Below are 20,569 nucleotides of genomic sequence, written 5' to 3'. Positions count from 1 at the left end.
TAAAGGAAAAAAGACAAGGTTCCTCTCGAGGGGAAGTGAAGGACAGCAGACAACCACCTCAAGCCAGACTATTTCTGAACTCTTGTTAATCCATCGGTTAATCTTTGATTTGATGATCAAAACAACTATAAACAAGTCCAAAAATGACCCGTAATTACATAGCCAATAAAACTTAACATCCTCATACTACAGGAATTTTCATAAGAAATGACCTCTCTTGATTGTGAAAACATCTTCATACTACGATGTTTTTGAGTTACCCCTTTGTAGTTTCATTTTCGCAGATAAACCCCTCAAGAGAAGTTCTTTTTTTTTTTAATTATTACACTTCCACCCTCAGATAAACTCATTAATCTCTGCAGGAAGGGAGGGTCAATATCCGCCAAAATTTCACCGATGATGAACGAGCCACAAAAAAGGAAAAAAAGAAATATCACCCAACTCATTAAATTATTGTACAATTGGGTCTCAGCACAAGATTATAAGTGAAAATTAATTACTCGTTAAATTATTGCTACAGCCATATTCTGTTCTACATCAAATGCACGTCTCCCAAGTTCTAGCATCAACATTTAAAATGATGATAGTAGTTGTATACAACAAAGTGGGAACACTGAAACAATAATGAAGCGAGATCCTTATACACCGAGTTGTATCAAAGTTCAAATAAAAGATTAAAATATAATTTTATGGTGCCCATTTCCTCACCAGAGATCCCCACCACCCCCACTCCAAAAATGTAGACCGCTTCCCATTCAAAAGTATAACAATACACATACAACTACACTCGATCTACACAAATCTCCATCTTTCGGTCCCAGCTATTAGAGCAAGAGACTTGACATTCAAAAAAAAACAATGCACTCCTGCAACTCGCGCAAAATAATTAAAGCACAACAAATGAAGTATTCTAGTTGCTATAATCATCACTCCTGCTTCATCGGGCTTGTGTACTCAGCCCCACTCTCTGATGATGTTATATTAGACGATGCTGCGTCAGATGTTGAATCGTTATTTATTCCATTCCGGAAGCTTCTAGAATCGAGTTCAGGGTTTCTTCGGGTTTCTGGAGCTGCAGGTATGTGCCCCTGGTCTGCTAGTTTCTTGAGAAGGTTCATAACCGTAGGAAGAAATTTGGTTGACAAGGAAAGTATCCCAGGGAGCTGCATATAAGAAAATGAAAATTGAAATTCAAGGCAATTTCAACTGCAAGTCCTGTTAGGGTTACGATTAGGGTTCGATTTCTATGATGTATTTTCACTTACAGCACCATTACGGAATTCGCCTGCAATGTCTAGCTGGACCCAGAGAGCTTTCCCCAGGAGGTACGCAACGAAAATAAAACCAAGGTAAAGAGGATTCCTGCGAGATATAAGGATAGAAGAGGATTTATAAGTCGGAAGATGCTGCAAAACCCTAGAAGATACTATATGATCATTCTATTCACTTGAATACCTTAGAAGGGTCATAAATTCATTGAATCCTAACACTAGGATGACAGCGATTGTCCATGGAGGAGGTAACCAATTGTTGTTTCGCTTGTTGGCTTCCTAAAAAAATAAAACATACAATGTAAGTTTTTGTTACATATATATATCATTAACAAATGTCCAGTTGCAATTTAAAATGCTGAAACATTGACTGCAAAGAAATAGGAGCAATACATGACACAAAGTAGCACAACAAAATGACCTGGGACTGCATGACCATCTACCATCAATGCATAGAAACCATTAGAAAAAAGAAAATGTAAACAACAACATATACACTTTCCCTTAGTCTATGACTCTATAATATAATTCCCAAATATACTGATTAACTAGAGCAAGTGAGTTATCTCAACTGAGTACGAGTCTTCCCGACATGCAACCCTTTTACCTGGTGTAAGCTGAAAAATAATTTCGGAGTGACTACTGACTTGGAATATTTCTTGTGGCATCATCATACAATTGATACAAAATATAGCAGATTGTGAAGTGTTGAGAAACTTAAAAGTATTAACATTAGCTTTATCAACACAAGGTTGACACTTGCTCAAACAAATCCTGTGAAGTACAGAAACACCATTCATTTTATGACACCAAAATGTTATAGTTTCTTTGTGATTTTTTCCTAGCAAAAGAAATGCTTGACCAAAAAAACTTATAAACTGGATCACTTAAAGAGGAAAAAGATGATGTTTGAAGTAATACAGTTCTTATACTGCTGACCTTCCTTCTGAAACGAATGTACAGTAAGTGAAAAAGACACTGCAGTGGAATAGATTGATTTTTTTTTTGTTCTTTTTAAGTTTAGTTGATAACAGGCATAATAAACCCGATATTGGACAACGAGGGGCCTGTGTAGTGTGCCAGTTGGTCTACAGTACACTTGGACATACAAATGACACAACACAAGTCCAGGTTTGAATCAACATCACAATGACTTATGATCCAGGTTGAGCATCTTTACAGTTTTCTTCATATGAAAATACCACCTTGTCCACCACAATCAGACTGGCAATTATATTATATCCCTAAGGAAAAAATTAAATTAGTCTAGAACTAGTTTCCAGCAGCAAATAAACGAACTACTCTAAGCAAACATCATAAGTTTCAAATCAGTATGGTAGATGGGTAAAAGGGATCAAAATATAGAAACATGGTGATTATGCAATAAAAGAAAAAGATTGGGAACAGTACCTGAGCAGCAATGGCTTGAGTGACAGTGTAGTCGGTTTCAGAATTGAACTGCCTCCACAATGACTTGCACTGGACAGGTGTAATCAGTGTTTTCTCTGGAGGAACCTAGTATAAAGGTTAGCAAAGTCAACCATTAGGACAACATGCTATATTGCAAAAACAGACGTACATATCAAATTGATGCAATGTTTTTATTATCCAGTATGAAACATAAACCACAAAATGTACTTCAATGGAACATATCAAAATGGAATGACTAAATACTATTTCACCAGGTAAAAGAAGGAACATTGCAATTGAGTAATCAACTCCCTCAATAAAGATGTTTCAGCTGAACTAATAGATGCACTATGTTTCTTGTTGTTTTTGGTGTGTGTATATGGCCTTTCCACTGCCAGGACGAACTTGAGATCATGAAAGACAAAACATTAAAGAAATAATATCCATAATAACCTATAATTATGTCTAGATCATTAGTAAAAAGATCATTAAACTTTGTCCACAATTATAGAGCATTTCTTTTTTTATGTGCAATCAAGCACCACAAGATACTAGCCTGACTTTGCAATAATATATAAAGATGAGAACCTAATTTTCATTCAAATCCAAGATAAACAACTACTAACATGGACACTATATCGTGGAAATCATACATGTCATGAAAATAATTATACTTAAGAAATATCCTGCAACTTTTACCTCTTCCCACGAGCTTGAAGCCAGCGGATCAGCTGATTGGATACTCTTGCTTGTACCAGCAGTTTTGCCTGAATCCACCAGAGCCAATGAAAGGGTATTCTCAATTTTATCATTACTCTCATCCAAACGAACTGCGGCCATTACAGATAACAATTTTAATGACTGCAGAAAGAAAACAAGAAAACCGAATGAGAATTTGTCATAAGTATGATATTCAACTTGTTTAACACCAGATTTAAACCGAGACATCAAAATACTAGCTCCGATGTGAAATTGATAATAACTAAGCATTACCGCGGATCGAGCAGTTTTCGTGATTGCTCTGATATCTTCCTTCCCTGTCCAAACTCTTGGCATTGAATCAGAATCACGGCTGAATAACGTTGAGAATCTATATAAAAGATATGAATCCCACGTCACATTAACATTCACAAACATGGAACATGAAAACCAAGACAAGGACAGCACCCTGTACCTGTCTTTCATTCTGATCAAGATCCTCCCAGATTCTTCCTTTGCCTTGGATTCAACAACGCTTCGGGCATAGTCTTCTAATTTTGCCAGCATTTTCTCCATTGTTACCTGGTCAATATCAAATGCAGTAAGCGCAGAAGACAGACCGGATACAGCTGACTTAGTCTCCCGTTGGAGGAGTCTTCTTATCGCCGGCCATGTGTCATCACTAGCTGCATCAAGAAGAGCCTCTACAGGCTCCACAAGTGCTTTATTAAGTTGCGCCTGCAAACATTTCAGAAATCCTAATCATTTATAGGAGGACTTAAGCATATCCTTGCACTGTAGCTGATCAAATAAAAAATCAGCAATTCCTTTTTGTGGACAGATACACATACAATCCAAATGGTTCCTCCGTGTTAGAACTAAAGAAGAATAAGAAAGAATGTTTGTACCTCATAATAGGTAGTCAATTCAGAAAGTTTTGCAGCACGAACTGAAGAAATGTGTGCATCAATATCGCGGCGTAGCTTATCCCGTACTTTAGATGAGTCCCAGTTCGCTTGTTGAATAGTTGCATCTATATTGCAAAAGATACAACAAATTCATTTACACAGGGATTATAATGAGCAAACAGAGGAGAAGTATAAATAAATTCCTTCATTGCCTAGAAAAGGAGGCAATAACTTTTACAAAATGAAGGACACAGATGAAATAAGGCTGAATTCTTCTGGTGCATATTTCAGTTACTTCTAACATACTTGCACATTCCGCAAGGGAACAGTTAGAATATAGTATCACAATAAATGATTATTTTTTGCAACAGAGCTTCTTTAACTCTATGATGTAATATAACTTATGAGCTTAGTATCTTAATTTTCATGCACTTCTTTGCTGAGGGGTCTTCAGCTCTTTTTTTTCCCATCCATCATTGTAAATCTTTTTCACAGAATTTTCACATATTTGTTAGAGACAGAACAACTTCAGGGAAAGTGTTTTTTGACATTGAAAAAATCCCAAAAAAAAAGACCAAAGTAACAGCAAACAATTTAGCTATAAAGGATCTTTTTTGACCAAAATGAAAGCTATAATGGTCAAGTGACAAGCATCCAGGAGACCAAGATGAAAGCAATACACTAACTAAAGACGTTTGCATATCGATGCTGAATTAGTATACGACTTGCAGAAAATAATCAACTTAGGCATAACCATATACGACTATCAAGATGCTTATTTTTATACTACTACTGGAAGAGACCACCACAGATGCATAAATCTGATAGTAATTAATGTCAACTAATCGTCAAGAGTCTTCGGATAGAGCTGCCAGTACTGCCCCCCCCCCCCCCCCCACACTGTGATATTTCAGAAGGCAAGACAGATGAACCGAAAGAGATGAATGAGACCATTATCCCCTAATAAAATTTTGATGAAAGTGTTTAGCCTATGCAACCAACGCAGGTATACTGTTCGTCAGAATCAGTTCTTTCAGCAAAAAGCTATGTTGATGGATAATTTTGCTAGAGCCTCAAACATTGGAATTGGTTCCAATCAATGGCCCTGATTATGCAAATGGTCAAGAATTAATATGCCACCGTGCCGCACATGGTTAAAAAAAATTATAGGCATACTTGCTTACATAAAAATGCAAAAAAAAGAGATATAGAAGCATTAACAAAGGCATAAACAGCAATTCATAACTAGGTGGAAAACAAAAGCCTAATAGAAGATGATGTGTATCTAAGAACAAAGATTTCACCGAATGAAAGAAATCAAATGCCAGAATCAAATTCACTAAAAATTTTGTTGACATCTTTTTCCTATTTGGTAGCTACAGAAACTATAAAAAAAAAAAATAAGTGAATGTGTGGAAGCAGGTTCAGCTGCACAAGGAAAATAGGCTAGCTTGAAAGCAACAATGCATTTACAGAAAAAAGGACAACAAGCTAGCAAGAAATGACGGAAAACAAAGATTAAATGCATGAGATGAATACATAAGTGAGCAAAAAAACTTTTACAAAATACCTTTGCAGCCCTCATCAAATGCTGACATGTAAGATTGTGCGCAATCACGAGCAGCAACAGCAAAGCCTTCTCCTCCCTCCAGGGACTTAGTCAATGCTGCCTTAGATTCATCTAATACTTTGGATCTTATGTGACCCAACATGGATTGATAAACAGGATGGACCAGCTACAGTGCAGAAGGTGTAATCAGTGAGATACAAACAAGCTTGTAAAGCACTAACAATCTAGTAAAACTTTTTACATGAACAAGAGTGTGAATCTATGTAACCAAACTTGAGATGGGAAGGAAAAAAACAGGCCATAATGTTTTAAGCGGAAGGGAAAATGGTCAAACAGATAAAGGGGTATAATTGGAGAATTCACCAACACATAGCTTGTGCTTTTCTTTCCTTCCCTTTTTGTGCTGCTGGTGCGTGTGCACATGTTGCTTGCATGTGCATGTTGCGTGTGTTGATTAAAACGAAAAGAATATAAAAATCACAAATAGTTGATGCCGTCCACCTTGGATTAGTCTCATCAAATCAGTTAAATGTCACTTAAAATTCAAGTACTAGCAATTAAGCCCACAGATTAGGCCTGAACAATCAGTTCACATTTTGGCTTTGGTGAATGAAAGCATGATGTTCGCAAATAAGAGTGTTTGGCCAGGTCATAAAAGTGAAATAAGATTTTTATGGTTTGCCGGAGGTTTAAATCTTTATACTTATTAATAACATACTTTTCTCTATAAAGCCATAGAGAGACACACATGGCCAGTGTTTTAAAAATAGACCGATTTTATCGATTTATCACCAATATGGGTTTGGGCATGACCAATACAATTTCTGCAAAAATTTATCGGATATCGTTTTTGAGAGATTTGTCCCGATATATAGGTGTAAATTTGATAAAGTAGTCGAATTCTCGTGGGCTAAAAATAACCCAATTTTCTACAATTTATATTCTAAGTGAATGGATTTAGGTTTAAAGGCAAAAAAAACCCCTCTTTTTCATACCCGACCCGCATACACTAAACAAAAACTATGTTATTCTATTCTATTTCACATCAGCTCATCATGTAACCCTAATTCTCTTTGCCTCCACTGTACTCTCCCCCAAATCGTTCACAAATTTCTCACTCGAAGATCTCTGTCGAAGACCCTCTCTCGTTATTTTCATTAAATATGCTTAGATTACATTTTAGGACATTATATTATACATGCTCACCATCCGATATGAAATTTGCTCGTACGATATATTTTTGGTAACCGATATTTAAAACCTTGCACATGGCAGATAAATTTAGAGCATGGCTACTACTACTGATTGGTCCAAAGACTCTCAACTGCCCTCCTAATTGAGATCTTGAAGCATCGTTCAATTGGTTCCATAAAGAATAGTATGAACGAACAAACCAGGAAGTAATTCAAGCCATTAAGTGAAGAACAAGAACAAACAAATAAAAGTTAACCAAGTTCACCCGCAAAAATAATTGTTTCATTAATTCACTTCACCTACTAAAATTTTGTAATATTTTAGTGCCCCAAATTAGCATTTCAAAATAATAATAGATCTAAAATACAAACTTAAATGAGATGGAAAAATTAATGTAGAGGTGATGCATATTTTTACACAAATTTAGGGGCTAGTTTGTTTATCAAAATGACATGGGAAATTTTAATTTCCTTAAACACAATAATTTGTAAAATATACAATTATTCACCACAATAAAAGAAAATGTTGACAATTACTAGTTGTGCTTTTCCAAGTTAGTTCTGGTAATAATACAGTCAGTTTCCTAGTGTAAATGCAAGAGGCATTCTTCTATAACATGTCAAACAAGAAGTTAAAAAACCATAAGCAGGAAGAAGATTCAAGTCATTTCATCATTCATTCACTTAACAATACCCAGTTAAACCTTGAGTTATATTTGCACATCTTAAGGTTTTATGCGGACTACTTAACCAGCAGAAATAAGCCACAGCAAATTAATTGTGTTCAATAAAGATGTTGGGTTACTTTATTTTTTATTGTGAGGGAGGATATGGAGATATAACACTCCTCGAGGACTGAAAACATGGTTATAAATCACTTCACCGTGCGGCTTACTTTTTTTTTACCAAACATGTTTCAACTAAATGCAACATGCTTGAACTAACTAAATCAATTTTTCTGGCTTTCATTGGGATAATAGGAAAGTGAACTAACTCCAAAATACCTGGAGGAGCTTTGATTCCAGTTGTTTCCTCTTTGCAGTTTTGACACCATCATCAAAATAAATAGCTTCCATGTCATAACTGCAAGAAACAGGAAGAAAGAAAACAAGTCAGCAAGAGTACAAGACTAACTTGATATTTAACACTGAGACTAATAAGTGGATGGCTGTTCACAATTACCACAAGTTATTTAATCAAAAGGTGAATTATTAAGTTACTGAAGAAACTTGTCATATGATAAAATGCCGCAACTCGTTTTGACTTCTCATAGGTGCAAGTGGCTCTCAAATTTACAAACAAGTTTTACTGATTTTAAAATATACCAAAAAGCAAGCTTTAGTGAATTCACATGGGAAGAACTTTTTATGTCCAATGGTTTTCTTCTAATAAGGATGTCTATTTATCAATGTAATAGATTTGATATGCTTCCTTAAATTATAGCAACATTTTTAACATATCCCCTTTATCTTTTAACTTAACAAATACAAAGTTATCTCTTACCAAATCCTTCTAAGCTTTAGAATGAATGTTCACTTTTATCGTTCATCATATTTATCAGCAATTTTGGTACTCTCAAATTTAATTTGCTGTTCGACCTCTATTTTTTCTCTAGCTTTCGTTGAGAGAATCCACCTCTTCATTATTCCCTGCAGATTTCTATTTCAGGAGCCTCCTTGTTTCTTCTCTCTTTTGCATAGAAGGTTTTAACCTTGAACAATATCCGGTTAATTGAATGAATGACCTTAAATATAACACCTTCCCAATTTTCCTCAATCGGTAAAAAAACAGAATAAAATGATCGCTCCCTGTTAGCTCACACACAGACCTAATAACTATAAAATAAAAGCTCGTGTGTTATAACTCAAATACATACATAATGACGACTATATGCGTGCATGCCTCAAAAATAAAACCCATGATAACCAAAAATATTTCTACTTATTAGAGAACTTCACTTCTTAATTGTTAAAGAACTGAGAATCATATATCAGGTATACAGACATTATCTAAGAAGAACACTAGTTTCACACAAGAATCTTAATAAGTTGACAGTACCCGCTTAGGGGTCGATTTTCTTTTTTATCTTATTTCTGCTGTTGAACAAAGGTGGATACTCCCAAAAAAATGCATCTAACCAGTAAGGAAAGAATGTAGATCACTGTGAATAATTCCAAACTACAGAAAGACCTGAGATTTTGCTAGCCATAAGACCAGTAACCTTCAGTCGGATGTCGCGTGTTACAAAAAGTCGTTACCCTTTATAAGGTTCAGATATACATATAGAATATAATTATTGAAACACTATATGCGACTAAGCTGAATATCTAAGGTCCACAACTTGAAACATCAAAACCCTTCTTTTTCTAAAATGCAGAAAATATTTTATTCTCTATAGTTAACTTCCTTAGTTGTGCACATAGAAGTCAGGAACATGATACGCTACAGCAAACTGCGACCAAGGTTCAATCGTCCCAGATTCGCGTAGAACATGACCCGATTCACCAACTCCAGTGACCCAATTTAGAATTCAAACCAGTTAAAACTTTGAAAAAACAAAAAACGTGAGAAATTAAGCAAATAAATTTTGCATATCTTAATTGCAACATGATCCTTAAGGTTCTTTTACTATTACTAATATCAACTAGCATAAAGAACTGAACCAAAAGCATACCACGTTCCCTGGCATACCATATAAGCCTACGCCCTCAAACTCGATTCATAATGACTGGCGTACCACATTCCCGTACCCGTCGTGTGAACCGGAACAAACCGGGTTCCATGCAACTATGGTTGTGCACATGTTCACCTATTAACATTGAACTCTCCCATAGAAGATGATAGGCTCATATCCTGTTTGCGACTCCCTCATTTTGTGTGGTATGTAGTTGTGTGGTTACTTGTGAACATGTGATGAATTTGTTTCCTTGAATAAAGTCCCCATAAAATATTTAGAGACAGATTTACAGATTTTCCTAACTGGACTATCCGTCTTGGGTTTTCTTTTAACGACATCAAATTCATGATCATAACGTGAGGCATACACAATATCTAAGAGCACATCAACTGACAGAAAATTGTGCCCACCATAAGAATCCTAAATACATGGCGTAAGAATAATCTGCATCGTCATGAAGGTTCCCGAGCATTTATGGTTGATTATGAACCAAAACTGTAAATTAAGAAGGGTTTATAAATATGGTCCAAATTCAACGACCGCAAATTGGAGTTCTTAACTTTTATTTGCAAACTACGTAAGAAATTAGGACAAAAATCGAAGCCAAGACAATATCATGATCTATGCGAACAGAGCTGCAACATATGCAAAATTATTATAACAATAATAGAATGCTCACCCAGACAATGCTTTGTCCAATAGTGTGCTAAGCTTCTTTCCAAAACCAGGTACAATACCTGTTTGTACAGCCTCTTCAAGCTGGCACCAGTCCTGTAGTATTCAGATGAAAAATAAAACTGATTATACAGATCACTCATTTGAACTAATCATGCATGAACTATTGGAGAAAAAAATCAATTACCTCATCAGCACAGAAAGAAGCATACTTTTCGTTAGCAATTTCTTCACAGCGTACAGTGGCTACCATAACCTACAAGAGAACAATGAGAATAGGACCTTACTATCCAAGTAAACAAAAGGCCTCAGTTGATGCTAAGATCCGAAAGATATGATTTGGATAGAAACCTTGTGTGCAGGTAAATCAAGATCCTTGTTTTCCTTAATAACTTTCCAAATCTGCTGAGAACTAAAAGAAAATCCTGAAGCAGGAACAACACCCCGGCGGTCTCCAGCAAGTCCACCAGGAGCAATAGAGTGAAAGAATCTTTGCCTCAGACTCGCAACCTTCATAATAAATTACAAGCAAATAAATGACACTGTGCCAATAAATATTCATGTTCAGCTCTTTGTTACTTGCATGCTACCTAACTTCCAAAGTTAGTTGCCATTTAAGTCTTAACATTAGGATAAGCCAGCCACAAGGAAATCAGTAAAAAGAGCCAATTAATAATAGTTGCAATTTAGCATAGAAAAAATATTCTGAAAAGGGGAAAATTCTCCGATGTCTGTTGACACCCCAAAGATTATAGTCCCACATTAGGAAACTATAAAGAGTTTGAATGATTTAAAATGATAAATCTTAAGGCTTAAGTGTAGCATCGGTTAGTCGATTTTAGCAGTGGTTTGAGCCAAACAACGAGCTACACTTAGTGCGTCCCACGGCTTACTATGCGCCACCGAGCTCCAGACCCAGTGCGTGACAAATCATATCATAGCACTTTGATGTCACGTACCAGAGCAGTTTGCTAGCCGGTTATGCGGGGCTAAGTGATATACCGTGTGAGGTCAGTGGAAGCCACCTGAGGAGCCACTAGGAGCCACCCACTAATGTAAATAGCAGCTGATAGTGGCGCTATTGTGGCGCAAATGGCAGTGGGGAGCCTGCCTCTACGATTTCATTGATTGCGGTCAGCAATACCACTTGTGCACGCTTTTCGCTCGCGAAAGCGTTCAAAAGCACGAAGTAGCGGTAAATAGTGCCCACTTATCTATTATGTGCTTATGTTAAGTTTCAATTAGTTAATACAATTATGTTGCTACTAATCAATGTTTTTCTATTGTTGAGAATTTCTCTATTAGATTTAAAGTTGAAAGAATAAGACAAATAATAGTCTTTTTGATAAATATGTATGCTTTTTTATTCTACACAGTACTTTTATTAATACTGTGTGATTGTTACATGTCCAGTTCATACTTAGGATCTCTATAAATCATTGAATATGCATTTGTAGAATATTAGATTTTTCTTTAATTTTCTTATTTTTTGAGTCTTTTTGCAGCTACCTTACCGCTATAGCCCCAAATAACCATAGTGGTGCCTTGCCGCTACGCGACCTTATCCGCTATCGGTAACCTTGGAGCCACATCTAGAGTCCACGTCATCTGACGATGATACTGGGATATGCCAATTGTCATGCCGCAACAAAGATGTTGCATATTAAAGGTGGGGTGATTGTGATAGCCCAAATATTATAGTCCCACATCAGAAAACTGTAGAGTTCGAATGGTTTAAAATGATAAAACTTAAGGCCCAAGTGTAGTATTGGCCACTTGATTTTGACAGTGGTTTGAGCCGATCAATACGCTACACGCAATGGGTCCCACAACTTACTATGCGTCAATGGGCTCACAAGCCCGGTGCGTGACAGTATCCAAGTACTATGTACGACTGTATGTGTATACTAGGCAATCTGTTCTGGGTACGTCACCACAAGAAAAGGATGATTCAAAGGCATATTCTATTTGAAACATCTGAGGATAATGCAGGATTTCTAGGTAAATATGGTGAAACACTGAAAAGTTCTAGGAGATAAAAAAATGTATATCAAGCTCGGTCCAAATTTCCACTATATTCAATCTCCTCCCGCAGAACCACAAGGTCCCCCTGATTTGAGCATATGGAAGTTCAGAGAAACAAAAAAAAATGGAAAAAAAGGATGACAGAGGGCATGACCCAGGACCTCGATCCAGATGCTATGCTAACATGTCCAAAATCTTAGCTATTAGATAAACCAACAATAATTGACCAGCAACATAAAACAAGAAAAGCATAACAATGTCCAAAGAAAGCAATAAGAACAGGTAAATTTTATATCACAAAAGTTAACAATATTTATGTTGTTTAATGTCGCACCTGCTCCTTGAATTGCTCTTCTTTCTCTTCATAACTTGAAAGAGCCACAACTTCTACCTGGGCATCCGCATAGAGTGGAAAGATTAAGTAACAGAGTTATTTGCCATCAATCAAGACAGCATAAAGGCCAGCTCACAAAGATTGTTAACTTACATTAAAAAACTCGCTAAGAGGAGTTTCTTTGTGAGCCTGTGGTTTGGGAACAGAATCCCATATCTGGAAACAAAATATCAAGAGACAATGTTAGTAACCAAAAAAAAAGTAACATATGGAAAACCAAAAGAGTTACGACACTCAATACCTTTTGAATATCCTCCCTCAGAATAGGTTCTAAATTTTCCAAAGGTGTCTGTTTATTTAGGTTAGGTTAACAACTTAGTATGAGTGAGAAGATGTAAAAAGAAAGAACCACCAGCTTTAAGAAAGTTAAGAAAATTACCCTAGTTTTATCACGTATGACAAAAAGTAAAGTTGTTTTGCGAGGGCTGAACAATCGCATCATGACCTGTCATAAGGGTTTCCGAAGTGAATGAAACCAAAAGCATATAGCAGTAACCAATTGCACGCACATTTACACATTGAAGTATACCTGAAATACCGTCTTTAAAAGAGGCTTGTTTGCAGCTTGCTCTCGCCCAATATCATGACACCACCTATGTACGTTTACATGAGGAGAAATAGGTAATTGATGGATATTTCAGATATTGAAAGAAATAAAAGATTAATAAAGTTGATGCCATGTGATAGATCAGTATGCTTACATATTTATCAGAACTATATCAGAAACGGCTAGAGCAAAAAGAGCACTCTGCTTCTCAAATGCAGTATCATCCTGAAATAAGGTAAATCCACGCCTTTTATGAACAATTGTTACAGTGCTTTCAGTTTTTCAGCTAACACAAGTAGACAGACTAGACACACCATTTTCAAGTTTCAAGACATGTGAACCTGTATAAAAGGCACTAGCAAATAGATTTCATCATATTTAAGCATGAAAGCTTCTCACATATGGGAAAACTGTTGTTTTACAGCTCAGGAATTGTAGTCTCTACTACTTCGTTAAGATATGTTTCGCAAATTACCCAATACCAAAAATGGTATTCTCCAGAAATAAATAAAGAGTAGGTCAAGTAACAAAACTTCATGCAGTAACACCAAAGATATTCTGCAGATTGCTCTCGTTTTTCTCCATATACATAACAATATTAACCTAAATTAATTTGTTGATCCCCTTCCAATTTGTCATCTGTCTCATATCAACAGACTGTGTATTATAATACTCTTAAGTGATCAATTACCAAATATGCAGGTGTCATAGATGGTGTTCGGAAGGCCTTATTCTTTGAAGCTTATAAGTTAATGCTTGGCTTTTATAATAAAAATGCTACAAAAGTTGTATGGATAGAATCGTCATTTGTTTGGTCAAACCGAGCTTATTTGGATGAGCTTATAAGCTAGTTCCGCAAAAGTTGGGTTACCCCAGCTTTATTAAATTGGACTTAAAAGTTAGCTTATTTGAGATCTATCAAACATGTAGATATGGAAAACTAGCTTAAAAGCTACTTTGACCTAATAATAAGATTTCCAAACGCCCTCATAAACATGTAAAAGGGTGAAATTTAAGATCATGCGTTAATAATGAAGCAAACTGTGTATAAGATAACAAATAATGAACTATTAATGCTACGAAGTGAGATGATATCTCATGAAAAATTTAAAGATAAGGTTAAATTGCAGATAACCCCTTCGCCTATATCTTCAGTAGCACTTAACGCCCTTGATTTCATGAGAGAGGGGGTTACCAGAGATTTATTGTCCTAAATAACAATGTAAAGGCGTTAAGTGCAAATAAAATAGTTGAAGGTAATAAGTGCTACTGAAGGGATACATGAGGGGGTTATGAGCAATTTATCCCAAAAATAATGATGAAATATCATTGCATATAGTTCATGAAGCTATTCCAGTATGAAATCAATCCTTAGCAAAGATACCTCTCCTCGCTCTCTTCCATCAGAGCCCTCCAAGTCCATTACAATCGTACAAGGCTCAATATCAACACACCTTGCCAACCAAATGCCTTTAGTAGTTTGAGACCTATTTTGAACGACAAATAATCATGTGGAAAGTTAAGACATATTCAAAACTAAATAGAGATAAATTCAACAAAGATAACAGAAACCAGGAGCTTCTAGTAAAAACTTGCCTCCCCCTAAATGCATCCATCTCTCTGAAGTTGGTGCGGAACAGATGATTCAACAGAGTGCTCTTCCCTGTCCAGACAGACAAATGGATAAGAATTGCAGAAGAATGTGAACAATCATTTTGTGCATCAAAAAAGACCCAGAAAGGCAACAATCACAAGACCAGGCCCCCGATAACTCCAAGTCTTGCATGGCACCGCAGATGCAGAGCAAGTTGTATGCTTCTATGCTAGTTGAAAATTGATAGCAATTTAATGGTTCATTAGCAAGCTTTTATGTCCAAAGGGCTTGTGTTTTTATCTAAATTCTAAGGTTAAATAGCAAATATAAGGAAAAGATTAATCTCACAACGTTTTCACATAAAGATACATTATAATAGATACTAAAGTGCCCTAACTATTCATTCACAATTGGATGATTTTGGTAAGACAAAAAGATCTTTTTTATAAGGGATTGAATTACTGTTAATATATCCAACCCCACCCCACCCACCATTTTTTTGGTTGGCAAATGTAACATACCTGGCAACATCTCCTACTTCATATTCAAATCTTCTCCAAAATATCACATCAAAAAGCCAAATTTAGATTTTCTTGTTGTGTTTAAGCAATGAAAAGTGAGGAAATTCATCTTAATTCTTATTATCTCACCCCGCCATCGGCAGTGCTTACAACCTTACAATTGGCTCAAATGACGTTTTCCCCATAGCAAAGGTTTTCCTCAAAATTACATTCAAAATAAATAATTTGTTTTTCTTAACCATCTGTAAATGAGTTCAACAATGAGAACAAACGAATAGACCAATAAAAACCGCATCAGGTAGGCTCTGTAAAGAGCCACTTTGATCCCCACAAATGTCAAAACAGTTTAGCATGTATTTCCATGAATTCAACACCCATCTATAAACAAAGTTTGTGTGTGTAATAAATTTACTCAAAAAAAAAAGGCTACATACCACTACTTTGTGGGCCCATTATAGCAACCACTGCATAAGAAAGTCCACATTCAGCCAATTGCACAGTCTTCATGAAGTTATCAAGACCACTCACATTGAACACACCATCCCCATCAATGAGCTGGGTGGAACAACATGCGTCGCCCATTTCTGAACATATGAAATGGTCAAGTTATATACAATTCAATCTGCATGATCTTTCTTATGAATAACTTTCTTCAATATAAGAGTAATATAATTTACTCAAATGAAATAGAATAGAAATCAATGAGGCTAAAAGAACTCATTCGACCAACACATTAAATAAAACAAATAAGGTAGCACATACATAAAACACAGACTGAGAATGATTATTCAGACATAACATAAAGAGTATCTTCCGATATTTAAGGGAAAGAATAAGAGTTGTTAGTCAGGAAGAAGAAAGGAGCTTAGGAATAAACAAGAAGTAGATCCTCACAAAGAATCTAAAAAGGAGTGAAGAAACAAACAAGAAAAACATAATACTAATGAGTCACATGTAATATAGTAATATAAAAAGGAAACAAATACGCAATCATTTCCAAATTCGAATATTTAAACAACATAATTCAGCTTCCAGTGATGAGAACTTATTTATGTTCCAAAAGGGAAATTGTAGAAGAAGATGGTGCCACCTCCATCTTTCTGGACCCAGAGAATTAGTTTTACCACAACACAAACTATTAGTCTCCCAGCTGACATGTTCTAAGTAATATAAAACACAAGTTATTTTATTTAAAAAAAAACTAAACTAAATTAGACTGAATAAAATATCCAAAAAGGCAAAAAAAAATCCTCACAAAAATACATTAAAGCCTCTCTATATTCCAGTACATCAGGTTAGTAAAATAAGATTCAGTTCTGCATCAAGAAAATGCAAGCAAGTAACTAATTAAACAGGCTCCAATGCACTAAACATCATTCTTTTGATGGAATATTCAGAGGCAAAACCCACGTTAATTCAGATCAGTTATCTTCACCAACTGTGACATGTTCAAATAAGACCCTCAAAGAATCTCAGAGATCATTTGTTAGAGACCTAGGCGAACTCACCCCTAAAAACTAGGTGTTAGGATAAGGAACGGGAACAAATCTCCAACAAACCCAAAACTGACTCACCATTTAGTCAACATAGGAGTTGACTAAACGGATCCTAAGTTCCTAACATATCACCAATCTTCTGCATTCCTACACTCATGTGGGCTGGCTTTGCACCAATCTAGTCCCAGTTGATCACTAATATCCCCAGTCACCCTTTAGGTCCACACTCGACTAGGCCTTGGAGGAACAGTTCCATACCAGAGTCACCACCCATCTAAGCTGGGTGGCACAGGACTGGCTCTCATGACATTTGTTAGAAACCAACAATTATTGGCACTAAAAGAAGTTTCTTGCACTTGTTTTCAAAATTGATGCCTGTTTACCAGAATGCAAATTCACAACTTAAACTAACTGCACTGTAATTTGTGGAAAAAATTTAAGCTACTTCTTCCAAAAGAGATATTGACAAAGCCATCTCTTCGTCAGTAATGCAAAGCAAGAGTTTTAGTTATTAGATTTAGATAGATAAATTTATTGCTTGTAGAACAAAAATAATTCCACTGAACAAAAATCAACCTATTTTCTTTGAGGGTTTTAATCAGTATCACATCTTTCATTCCCAACATCCTGCTTCACGATACGCAAGCAATCATCTCTTTACCTAGAGCAAGCTTTTAACCAATAACCAAAGCAAAAAACTTTCCAAGATCTAATCCGGATACGCAAGCAATCATCTCTTTACCTAGAGCAAGCTTTTAACCAAAGCAAAAAACTTTCCAAGATCTAATCCGGAAGGCCAAGATAAGAAATTTCTACTCGAATCAGTACAAGAAACCCTAAAGGCCATTGAACCATTTTAACCGAGCAAGCACTTCTACTTCTCTAAAGCAAGAACTTCCTAAATCTCATTCTGGATGCCAAAAGAAGAAATCCCCACTGAAATTAGCACAATAACCCTAAAACAATCGAGCTCCTCCAACCTAGATTCAAATCTTCCATAAAGAATCAATCAAAGACACGCGCAATCAAATAAATAACAACATCAATAGATATCAAGGCATCAAAGGAGCGAAATTTGAAGAAAATCGAAGATCGAAGTATGGAGACCTACTAGAGATCGGGAGATCACTAGGGATTCAAAGCGGAGGTGGAGGGGGGGAATAGGGCGGGAGGGGGAAAAGAGTGATTTGGGGGGTGGAGTAGCATAGCCCTCGCTTTCTTTCACTGTTTCTTTCACTTTTTGAACAGTTCAATGAATTTTGGGACAGAAAAATAAGGAGTCACATGTAATATAGAAAAAAGAGAAGGAAACAAATATAGAGATAGTCTCCAATCTTTGCATAATTTAAACAATAGTGATGATAACTCATTTAAGTTCCAAAAGGTAAATTGAAGAAGAAGGTGGTGCCATCTCCATCTTAAAGGAGCCACAGAATTAGTTTTGCTACAACTAAACTATTAGGGTGTGTTTGGCAATCTTTCAAAATTGGGCTAGGTTCAAACCTGGCCCAGATTTGGATATTTTTGTTTGGCAAAACTCTAAGCCATAGTTGGTCTATTTGTTTTAGGCCAAAATGTGGCCTTTAAACTAGTTCTATTTTGGACCAGCCCTCTCCTGATTCAAACGATAACAAGTTTAGGATAGAACTGGGCCAGGACTGAACTAGGCCTAGTTTTCAGCATATTGCCAAACACATCCCTAGTCTCCTACACTTGCCTTAGCATTCTGATTTTCTACATTTAACGTGTTTTAAGTAACATGAAACACATTGCGATATGAATTAATCAGAATATCCAAAAGGCGGGCAAAGGTATTCACCCAAAAGTAGATGCAACGCTTCCCAAGCACTCGACTATGTTAGGTTAGTAGAATAATGTAAACTTTTGGATCAAGAAAAAGTAATCAATTAACTAATTGGACAGGCTTCAATGCCCAAAATACCATTCTACAACTAATTGGACAGGCTTCAATGCCCTAAATACCATTCTTCTCATAGAATATTGAGACGCCAAGCCCAAGCTAATTCAGATCTTTTTTTTTTTGCCAACCGCAGCATTTGCAAATAAAACTCTTAAGAATATTTAGAGACTTGGGATAACTCACCGTTAAAAATAGGTCTTAGTAGGAGGAACTCAAAACTCTAATAAACTAAAGTGACTCACGGGTTAGTCGACATGGGACCCGACCAAATGGGTCCTAACATATCACCAATCTTCTGCATCCCTGAGCCCACACGGGCTGGATTGTCACTTATCTAGTCCCAATCGACCACACTATCCCAACATCACCCCTTTATCTCGACACTAGGCCAGTCTCAAATGAACACTTCAATACCAAACCCATTCAACATGGGAAGCACAGAGCTGCTCTAACATCATTTGTTAGAAACCTACGAAAACAACATTTATTGGGACTAAAAGAAGTTTTTTGCTCTTGATTTTAGAATTAAGAGAAGACCTTTTTTTTCCTTTTTCTCTTTTTTCTCTTTTTTCCCGTGATCACCAACTTGCAAATTCAGAACTTAAAATAACTACTATAGAACTCCTGGAAGCATTTTGAGCTTCTTCTTCCAAAATAGATGCACTTATTCACAAAATGATCTCCTCCTTAAGAAATACTAAGTGATAGTTTAGCTGTTAGAAATCAGATAGATAAAATATCTATTGCTTATAGATTAAAAAGAATTCCAGTAAACAAAAAAGCAAGCAATTTTCTTTGATCAAGATCAAATCCTTGGCTCCCACCATCCTGCTTCACGATTCAATCAAGCAATCATTTCTTCTTCCCTACAGCAAGCATTTAGCTACAGCAAAAACTTCGCAAAATCTAATCCAGATCGCCAACATAAGAAATTTATACTCAAATCAGTACAAGAAACCCTAAACCCCATTGGATCCGGTTAATCAACCAAACACTTCTACTACTCTAAATTGCAAACTTCCCAAATCGCATCCCGATCAACAAAATACGAAATCTCTACTCGAATCACTACAAGAAACCCTAAACCCCTAAAATCGAACTTCCCCGATCCAGATTCGATCCCTCCATCATGAACCGATCAAATATGCACGCGATCCAATATATAACAACAACAACAACAACAGAACTCAAGCATCAAAAGAGCGAAATTTAAAGATCGAGGCATGGGAGACTTACTTGAGATCGGGAGATCGCTAGGGATTCGAAGAGAAGCTGGAGACGATGAGAAAGGGGAGGGGGAAAGAGAGAAAGAGCGATCCAGCATCGCCATCTCTTTCTTCTGCTTTTTAAACAGCTCGATTCGATGAATTTTGGGAGAGAGAGAGAGAAAAAAAATTGTTTAAAAAAAAAATTTACCCTCGCTGTAGAAATGTAATAATTGGATTTTCCGTACTGTTTTGAGAAAATACTTTGATTTTTTATGGTTGTTGGAGTATTATTCGGTATATCTAATTTTGGTTATAATTTGATGAAAAGAATTATTAGGGATTTATTAAAAAATATTTATGTCCTCTATTGGTGCAATATATCTATAATTTTGAATGAAACAATTTAGCTAGTTGAAGGAATATGACTCGTGTCAATCATGTCGAAGCTATCTCTATTCGA

At 36.1% G+C, this 20,569-nt stretch overlaps 1 protein-coding gene across 1 annotated transcript; it reads right to left on the bottom strand.

Moving 5' to 3' along the window:
* Window positions 487-20,272, bottom strand: LOC109835571 (protein ROOT HAIR DEFECTIVE 3-like). The gene is made up of 23 exons (XM_020403537.1): window positions 20,138-20,272; window positions 15,919-16,068; window positions 14,966-15,032; window positions 14,754-14,856; window positions 13,524-13,594; window positions 13,352-13,415; window positions 13,202-13,267; window positions 13,064-13,111; window positions 12,916-12,978; window positions 12,763-12,819; window positions 10,755-10,913; window positions 10,591-10,659; window positions 10,408-10,499; window positions 8,056-8,134; window positions 5,859-6,024; window positions 4,289-4,413; window positions 3,856-4,118; window positions 3,675-3,771; window positions 3,381-3,542; window positions 2,682-2,786; window positions 1,456-1,550; window positions 1,266-1,362; window positions 487-1,163 (listed from the first exon to the last, which is right to left on the bottom strand). Exons 1-23 carry the CDS (start codon window positions 20,229-20,231, stop codon window positions 927-929), a joined length of 2,529 nt encoding a protein of 842 aa, XP_020259126.1. The 5' UTR covers window positions 20,232-20,272; the 3' UTR covers window positions 487-926.

The sequence above is a fragment of the Asparagus officinalis genome, chromosome 3 (genome assembly GCF_001876935.1).
Source record: "Asparagus officinalis chromosome 3, Aspof.V1, whole genome shotgun sequence".
Lineage (NCBI taxonomy): Eukaryota > Viridiplantae > Streptophyta > Magnoliopsida > Asparagales > Asparagaceae > Asparagus > Asparagus officinalis.
Note: the sequence above shows the minus strand (reverse complement) of the source record. Positions and strands in the feature narration are given on the sequence as shown.

Coding starts and splice junctions, on each gene's coding strand:
- LOC109835571 (XM_020403537.1), bottom strand. CDS start 20,231: ATGGCGATGCTGGATCGCTCTTTCTCTCTTTCCCCCTCCCCTTTCTCA. Junction 13,112..13,201: donor TCATACGTGATAAAACTAGG/GTAATTTTCTTA, acceptor CTAAATAAACAG/ACACCTTTGGAAAATTTAGA. Junction 4,414..5,858: donor ATTTGATGAGGGCTGCAAAG/GTATTTTGTAAA, acceptor TTTGCAATATAG/ATGCAACTATTCAACAAGCG.